At 31.5% G+C, this 9,698-nt stretch overlaps 1 protein-coding gene across 1 annotated transcript; it reads left to right on the plus strand.

Moving 5' to 3' along the window:
* Positions 1–1,023: 1,023 nt before the first annotated feature.
* LOC148305876 (peritrophin-1-like) lies at positions 1,024–2,550 on the plus strand. Its single transcript, XM_088265992.1, has 2 exons — positions 1,024–1,191; positions 2,400–2,550. Exons 1-2 carry the CDS (start codon positions 1,051–1,053, stop codon positions 2,496–2,498), a joined length of 240 nt encoding a protein of 79 aa, XP_088122118.1. The 5' UTR covers positions 1,024–1,050; the 3' UTR covers positions 2,499–2,550.
* Positions 2,551–9,698: the final 7,148 nt, after the last annotated feature.

Genomic DNA, 9,698 nt, shown 5'->3' on the forward strand with positions numbered 1-9,698 from the left:
GAATGGTTAGAGCTGTATATATGGAAGAGTAGGACCAAGGGTGTACATAGAATCTATGGCTAGAAGCTAGGACTTTATGCCAGGGTTAGGAATGAAAAAATCAGAAAAGATGTATGGCTGAAATAGGTATGATTATAATGAGATGGTGTGGCCATGTGGAGAGAGTGGTAAGAGCAGTATATATATATATATATATATATGTATATATATATATATATATATATATATATATATATATATATATATATATATATATATATATATATATATATATATATATATATATATGTATATATATATATTTCATTCAAACCCTTATCCGCATCCCAATGGTGCATAGGGCACTGCATCATATAAACGCGGTGTTATCTCGATCGTTAACACATGAAGGAAAGGTGATCAGCCCTCCGCTTCCAGTACCAGTCCAAGGTAATATTGAATAAATATAAGAGTGAAAAAATCACTTATATTTATTTGACCCCCCCCATGGGAATCGAACCCGGGACCTCTAGTAAGGTAGCCGAGCGTGCTGACCATTACGCTACGGAGGCGGACAAATTTGTATATATATATATATATATATATATATATATATATATATATATATATATATATATATATATATATATATACATATATAATTTATTTTTATTTTTATTTAATATAGTTACATTTTTAAGTACATCATAATACAATTTCTAAACATTTATACATATGGAAAACTTATAGTTTTAGATTCGTTGTGCCTCTCCAAAAAAGAGACTGAGCTCTTGTGCTTGGAGAAGGACTTACACTCAAGGTTTAATGTTTTACATAATTAATGGTATAATAGTCTTTTTTATATTCTTTTTCAAGATTTATATGTAATAGGCATTCATTTTTTTTACGAATTTTTATATCTTCTACCTATATAGAAGAGTAAGTCATATAGTCTACACAGCATGTATGTCTAGAAGCTAGGACTTTGTGCCTTCATTTTCTTTTGGCCATACTTATAACGATTTGTTTGCTTTTCAGATGTGCGAATCGCCTTCATCTGGTGCTATAAGGATGCCATCTTGTCCCCAAAACCAATCAGAGACAATGTACTTCCCTCATGAGACCCTCTGTACCAAGTTCTACACATGCGCTTTCGGGATTACCACCATAGAAACATGTCCTGCAGGAACTGAGTACAACCATGATAAATGGGTAATTAGCATATTTATTAATTTATTTAAGCTTCATGCAAAAATCTATCCCACCAACCAAAAACAGACTATTTTATTTATTGTTTCGGCATTAACTTTGTGGTAAGACATGTTACAATGATTAAAGAAAACACTTCGTTTTTTACCACTTGAATTTTATTATACATTACATGTTTCAGAAGTTAAACTTCCATCATTCAGGTCTGTATAATAACATTATACAGACCTGAATGATGGAAGCTTAACTTCTGAAACATATAGTCTATAATAAAACTCAAGTGGTAAAAAACGAAGTGTTTTCTTTAATCAAAAACAGACTAGTGATATTGGTCAAAACGTTTGATACCATATAAAGCTGTTTGCAATCAGAGCGTAGATAGTGCTTGAACATTAAAAAAAACATAAATTACAAATTGATGATAATAAGGAAGGCATAGGAAGAAGGGAGTTTAGGGAAGGAGGTAGAGGGAGGAGGTTTGATGGACAGTTAGGATAATAATGATAGATAGTAATGTCTCAGACGTTTCTTAAAAGTTATTAGAGAAGGTGCATTTGTTTGCGCGGAGAGGTAACTCATTCCACAGTCTGGCCGCTTGGACAGAGAAGGAATTATTGAAGAATGATGTGTTATGGCGAGGAATGGAAAGACCATGATCTAATAACTAAGCAGAAACTCTTATATTAGTATGTGAGGTCCGAATCCATGATTATAATCACACACATGAGAAACGCCATAAAATATAATTTCATACTAATAAAAGAGTTTCTGCTTAGTAAAAAGCTTCTTTAGATCCCACCAATAGATGTCTCTAGTGAAGTTCTAGTGATTCAAGAACAAGGTTTCTAAATTGGTTCATATATACAGAACTTCCAAGAATTTGAGTAGTGTGGTTGTCAATAATGGGTAGAATTGGTGAATGTTACACGTGTGTAAAGTGATCACTTAAACCAGCCGATGACGGTCGTCAGCCCCGTAAATGCCCAGACTTCCATATTCTTCTTCATCTTTAATGAGATGTAAAAAAATAATACAAATACCTTTCCATAAAGTATTTTTCAGTTCATTCATTTTGGATCCCTGACTAGGTTCCAGTTTATACATGTCAGGCAGCTGGTTGGACATGGGCAATATTTTGCAAGGGCCTTACTCAACACCTATTTGTGTTTATCGGCTCCACATGTATTTTATTTTGGAATCTTATTTTCTAGTCTTGCGACTGGCCTTCGGCGGGCGGATGTCTGGCCATGTCTACCACAGAGAAAACTGAAACCACCACCAGAAAGATGATGCAGTATAACTCTCAATAACAATGTATTAAATAATAAAAATAACAATTTTTTTTATTAAATCCTTGAACAAGATTTATAGTATTTTCTTTGTATTTATCCATATTTAGAACTGAAACTATTTTCTGTACATCCATTATCACCAAACACCAATTTTGGTACAAAACTTAAAATTTTTGAGATTATTGAAACACGACTAGATTCGAGAACAACAGATGTTCTCATTAAACTATCAGTTTGCATTTCCACCTTTTAATGAGAATATCACATACTTGTTTTCGTAAATGAACTATAAAAGCGGTGTTATACAAGTGTATTATTTCATATTAAAATTTTGAATAATGTTTTCCGCCATCTTCTTTTTCTTCTTACCCTTATCAGTAACCAATGGTGCATAGGGCACTGCTTCGTACAGAATCACTGTTATCCTGAACAGCTCTGCGCTTCAGACACCTGTCCAGAGTAATATAAAATAAGAATTATAGTGAATAATCACACGTATATATTTTAACCTCCTTGAGTATCGAACCCGAGACCTCCAGCACTATATGTATATATATATATATATATATATATATATATATATATATATATATATATATATATATATATATATATATATATATATAAATATATATATATGTATATATATATATATATATATATATATATATATATATATATATATATATATATATATATATATATATATGTATATATATATATATATCTATATATAAATATATATATATATATATATATATATATATATATATATATACATATATATATATATATATATATATATATATATATATATATATATATATATATATATATACAATCCTTGAATAAACCACGCCCTGATGACGTAATTCCTTTCCTCCCTCTTTTCCGACTGCTTCGATTTTTCCGAGCTTTCTTGACGTCAGAAAATTCCTTTGTCTATATCAGTTCAGCACGCGAAGCGTCGATGTACGCAAAACAAGTCCTTCTTTTTACAATCAGCTAAATAAAAAAAATATGTTTGTGTAAATAACCCTTTTCAAGAAAAAAGTATATTCTGGAAACAGTTTTGCATAGGATATTTTTCATATCCCTTCTACGCTTTCCAATTACGATAAATTTGTAAGAAGAATTTAAGAATTCATAATCTTGGTAACATTCATAGTGAAACTGATATTCTGCCCAATTCCTTATTTCTGACACCAAGAAGTTATGTATTATGATATGTCGCTCACTTCTTTCAACTACGTCATATATCAAAAAACATGAATTTCAGCAGATCGTTTTTAAAGTTTAAGAATATAGTAAAATTTATTAAAAATAAGGATCAACCCACTTATCGAACTTTTTATTGTGGTATTTTTAGGTTAAACCTGAAGGTTTTTTCTCCATTTGAAAAATATTTAGTATAATTAAAAAAATAATTAAACAATACCTTTTCTTCAAAATACAAAAACATCTTATTGTCGTTATAGACTGCTGGGGTCGGCTCTTCTCGTTCTCAGGATGTGGGTCCTTCTGTCATGGACAACGTCACCTAGGCCATGCCTTCGTATCATGTTATCTTTCTGCAGCATCCATAAATCCTTAGTTCTTCCTCTAGATGTCTTTCGAGGAAGATCCAAGACGATCGCCTGGTTTACAATATATTCAGGTTCTCTGCGTCCTATGTGCCCACACCATCTCAATCCAGATACTTAAATAAAGGGTTATATCGTATATTTTCGTATGAAATGCGATGGCGGGGCGGTGGGTTTTTGCGTGTAGCAAAACAAATATCTGGATAGGAAATTGCGCTTTCTGAATTAGTCGAGGAAAGGAGGGTAACACGACTGGCAAGGGGGAAAAACGACTAGGCGTTACGTCACTTGCGCGGGAAACGCCCTTTCCCTGGAAACAAAATGGCGGACGGCAATATGGCGGAAAGAAAATTTGTTTTGATGAAAATCGGTCCGACATCAAATCAATGTTTGCTATTCTTATATGTGCTCAGTCCTTTGAAGAACGTCATAAATCAAAAAACTTGATTTTCAAAACGTTTTTAAAGTTTAAAAATAAAATATATCAATGTATTAAAATAAATATCAAGCCTCTTATTGAACTTTTTTCTGTGCAACAGATATTTTTAGGTAAAACCTGAAGGTATTTTCTCCATTTGAAAAATATAAAGTATATTAAACAATACCTTTTCTTCAAAATGCAAAAACAACACTTTCTGCCCTGTAGCGGGTAAATATTAAGTTAAAAATATGCCTCTTTTGCTAGGATATAGTACATTTTCTGGGCATTCCGAAAACATGCCCATCTCAAAATTCACGATTTTTGATTAATGACGTTCTTGAATGGAGTGAGCGATTTGTGAACACACTCAAAATGTTGCATATTTAATTAGTTAGAAGAAACAAAAATCCACTAAATGATCTATAAACCTTGTACATAATATTATTAATAGACCCTTATCCACACCCCAATGGTGCATAGGGCACTGCATTATATAAACACAGTGTTATCTTGATCGTTAACACACAAAGGAAAGGTGAAAGCACAGCTGAGAATTGACGATTTTTGATACGTGACGTTGTTGTAAGGAGTGAGCGATATGTAAAAGTCCTGTAAATGTCCATGTAGACTGTGTTACCTTCACCATACTTGTATAACTATTTCCAATGTATATATATTTATATATATATATATATATATATATATATATATATATATATATATATATATATATATATATATATATATATATATATATATATATATATATATATATATATATATAAATATATATAAATATATATATATATATATATATATATATATATATATATATATATATATATATATATGGTGCATAGGGCACTGCTTCATATAAACGCAGTATTATCTCGATCGATTACACATGAAGGAAAGGTGATCAGCCCTCCACTTCAGGTACCAGTCCAGTGTAATATTGAATAAATATGAGTGAAAAAATCACTTCTATTTATTAAACCCCCCAGGGAATCGAACCCGGGACCTCCAAAACGGTAGGCGAGCATGCTGACCATTACACTACGGAGGCGGACAAATATATATATATATATATATATATATATATATATATATATATATATATATATATATATATATATATATATATATATATATATATATATATATATATATATATATATATATATATATATATATATATATATATATATTTATATATATATATATATACTTATATTTATACATCATATCGACGTGCCCTACGTCAAGTGTTCTAACTACATTTTTGTCAAATTTGAGATATTTGGTGTACGTTATCAACTGACCATTATCTACAAGTATAAACAAACAAAAAATATACATAAAATAAATTACGCCTAGTTTCCAGTATCTACATCGAATTTCAAAATGAACTGAACTCATAAAACGCTTACTACTTAATTTTGACAAAGCATAAAGTTTTAAAATGATTTAATAGATTATTTTATCGTGTTTTTTAATGTATAAAACTAGTTTAGAATTTCAGATAAAACCGTTAATTAAAAATACGTTGAAAAAATCTTCTAAGCTCTCTCCTGTAAAGTAACAGATTTGCAGAGAGTACTTAATTAGGGCCGTCGATATATGTGTTATAACATCGTAATTACATCACGGCTGTCCAAACTCAAAACACAGTAAGGGACATTAACAACAACTAAGACAACTAAGTCCAGATGTATTACAGCACTCAAGGCGAGTGCTCAAACTAGCTGTTATGACCTAGTGCTCAGCGCACCATTGTGCGTGGATGAGGGACATCAGTGACCCAGAGAAGATTGATATGGAGGCCTGGTAAGGGACTTATCAAACCACAAAGTCCAGATATATTACAGCACTCTAGGCGAGTGCTCAAAGTAGCTGATATGACGTAGTGCCCAGCGCACCATTGTGGGTGGATAAGGGACATCACGGTAGTCCAAACTCAAAACACAGTAAGGGACATTTTTTTGTAATGCGTTTTTATTGGATTTTTGGACTAAGTAGATTCTACTCAGTCCAAAAATGCAAAAAAACGTGCTTCAAAAAATGTCCCTTAGTGTGTTTTAAGTTTGGACAGCCGATCATCCCTTACAAGGTTTTTCGCATCAAAACCAACGGAATTTTATACTACCGGTATTGATAAGTTGATAGAAAGATGGGAGAAGGTTATAAGAAGTGATGAAAAGTATATCATTTATTAAAAGCATAAAATTAAACGTAAAAAACGGTCATAACTTTTTCATCAACCCAATATATAAAGGTATCCCTATAGATACAAAGTACAAACAAATCGCTCACTCCTTTTAAGAACGTCATAAATCAAAAAACTTGATTTTTCAGAAGAACGTTTTTAAAATTTAAAAATACAATACAATATATTAAAAATAAATATCAAGCCACTTATTGAACTTTTTACTGTGCAACAGATCTTTCAAGGTAAAACCTGAAGGTTTTTTCTCCATTTGAAAAATATTTAGTTCAGATAAAAAAATAATTAAATAATACCTTTTCTTCAAAATGCAAAAACAACACTTTCTGCCCTGTAGCGGGTGAATATTAAGTTAAAAATATGCGTCTTTTGCTGGGATATAGTACATTTTCTTGGCATTCCGAAAACATGCACAACTGTAAATTGACGATTTTTGATTTATGACGTTCTTGAAAGGAGTGAGCGACATGGGTATGTTTTAAGATCAATTCTGAAGGCGAAATCTGTATTTCCGCTTTTCATTTCATAGGTAAGTTTCAGGAAGGACAGCGTCGCCATGTTCGTGGCGGCCATCTTGAAGGCGTTTCCTCCCCATTTCCGGCCACGCCTAGGTGTTCCACGCTTTTCCCGCGCTGGAAAATGGATGACGTCACACTTAAAACACTTTTTTATTAAATTCTCAATATTATTAATGTTTAAAGCATTTACTTTGTGGTTAGTCATTTATACTTATTTATTTTTTTACAAAAATGTTAATAATATTAATATATAACCAATCACCGAGATTTTTAAGTCAACCGGTTTCGAGACGTACTAGTCTCTTCGTCAGGACAATCACTATCACTTATTTATTATCTCTCTTCTGGAGTCGAAAAATAATATAAGTTATAAAAATACTTCAATAATTGTCAAAAGTAATTGTCCGCCTCCATAGTGTAGTGGATAGCGCGCTGGCTACCATGCTGGAGGTCCCGGGTTCGATTCCCAAAAGGGTCAAAATAAATATTAGTGATTTTTCAGTCTAATATTTATTTTATATGACCCTGGACTGGTACCTGAAGCGGAAGGCTGATCACCTTTCCTTCGTGAATTTAACGACCAAAATAACACTGCTTCTATACGATGCAGTGCCCTATGCATCATCGGTTGCGGATAAGGGTTAGAAGTTAATACTTGTAAGGTATTACGTATAACTTTGAAGCGTTTATTTTGTGCTATTTTTCTGAGATTCAAAAAGAACTAAGTAAATGTATTTTTTAAATTTTTAAATGTTTCAAAATCTTATTTTGTTAATGGAAAACTTTTGAAAAAATTCATATACAAATGATAAAAGACAAGCGTTTTATTTTTACAATAAAATTACTATAAATATTTTATTATAACTTAATTATAATGTCTACCGGTTTCCAAGCTAACCGCTGCTTTTTTAAGAGTGAAAAATAAAATATTTTAAGTGATTTTAAAACAAAGTTATATTGTAATTATAAAATGGAAAAATCATAAAGTAATTGCTTATAAACTGTATAAAATAAAACAACTTTGTTTTAACCACTTTTAATTGGTACAGTTTATCCAACCGGTTTCGACAAGAACCTTGTCATAATCAGGGTTTATGTACTAAATTCTCAATCATTTAAATACTCATAGTTAGTTGAGGGTGATTAACTATAATAATAATAAAACCCTTATCCGCACCTCAATGGTGCATAGGGCACTGCGTCATATAAACGCAGTGTTATCTTGATCGTTTACACACGAAGGAAAGGTGAGCCCTCTGCTTCAAGCACCAGTCCTGGGTGATATTAAATAAATATAATAAAATATATAATAAAACCCTTATCCGCACCCCAATGGTGCATAGGGCACTGCGTCATATTAACGCAGTGTTATCTTGATCGTTTACACACGAAGGAAAGGTGATAAGCCCTCCGCTTCAGGTACCAGTCCAGGGTAATATTGAATAAATATTACAGTGAAAAAATCACTAATATTTATTTTACCCCCCTTGGGAATCGAACCCAGGACCTCCAGAACGGTAGCCCAGCATGCTGACCATTAAACTACGGAGGCGGACAGAATTAACTATGAGTATTTCAATGTTTCTGAATTTAGTATATAAACCCTGATGATGACAAGGTTCTTGATGAAACCGGTTGGATAAAGTGTACCAATAAAAGGTGGTTAAAACTAAGCTTATGTATTAATTTTAAATCAAAAACAGATTTTTTGAGTCCACGAAGCTGTATTTTCATATTATTTTTTGACATCTCATCAAAGATGAAGAAGAATATGGAAGTCTGGGCATTTACGGGGCTGACGACCGTCATAGTAAATGCCCAGACTTCCATATTCTTCTTCATCTTTGATGAGATGTCAAAAAATAATATGAAAATAACTCCTGTAATTGGAGATAATCCAGATTTTGTGAACAAGTATTTGGACACACTCAAAATGTTGTATAGTTGTATTTTATTAACAAAAACACATAAAAAATTATACTGTGACAATTGTTTCGCCTTGTTAGGTCGAAACAATTGTCACTATATAAGATAGTATAATAATATAATATAACAATTGTTGGTTAGTCAAACGAATGTGAAGATCAAATGGACCACGGTCCTTATGTAGCTATACAATTCTAAGTGACAGTTTTAACATGTGCAATAAAATGCAACTTAGTAGACTCAAAAAATCCGTGTTTGATTTAAATTTAATACATAAATTAAAATGGAGTTCTACAAATTAAACGCCAAATCAATAAATAAAACTAAGTTATAAAATAAAATGCGCCACAGTGTATCTTCGAAGAACATCCAAGAAAAATAAATTATATATTTTTAATTAATTTTTAATTAAGTAAATACCACTATTTCTTAAAATCTACTGTGACACGTGTTTCGATGCATTCCGCATCATTTTCAAACACCGTATGAAAGTGATGCGGAATGCATCGAAACACGTGTCACAGTGGATTTTAAGAAATAGTGGTA

Source organism: Brachycentrus maculatus, unplaced genomic scaffold (genome assembly GCF_059751285.1).
Source record: "Brachycentrus maculatus isolate JH-2025_06_01 unplaced genomic scaffold, ASM5975128v1 h1tg000259l, whole genome shotgun sequence".
Taxonomy (NCBI): domain Eukaryota; kingdom Metazoa; phylum Arthropoda; class Insecta; order Trichoptera; family Brachycentridae; genus Brachycentrus; species Brachycentrus maculatus.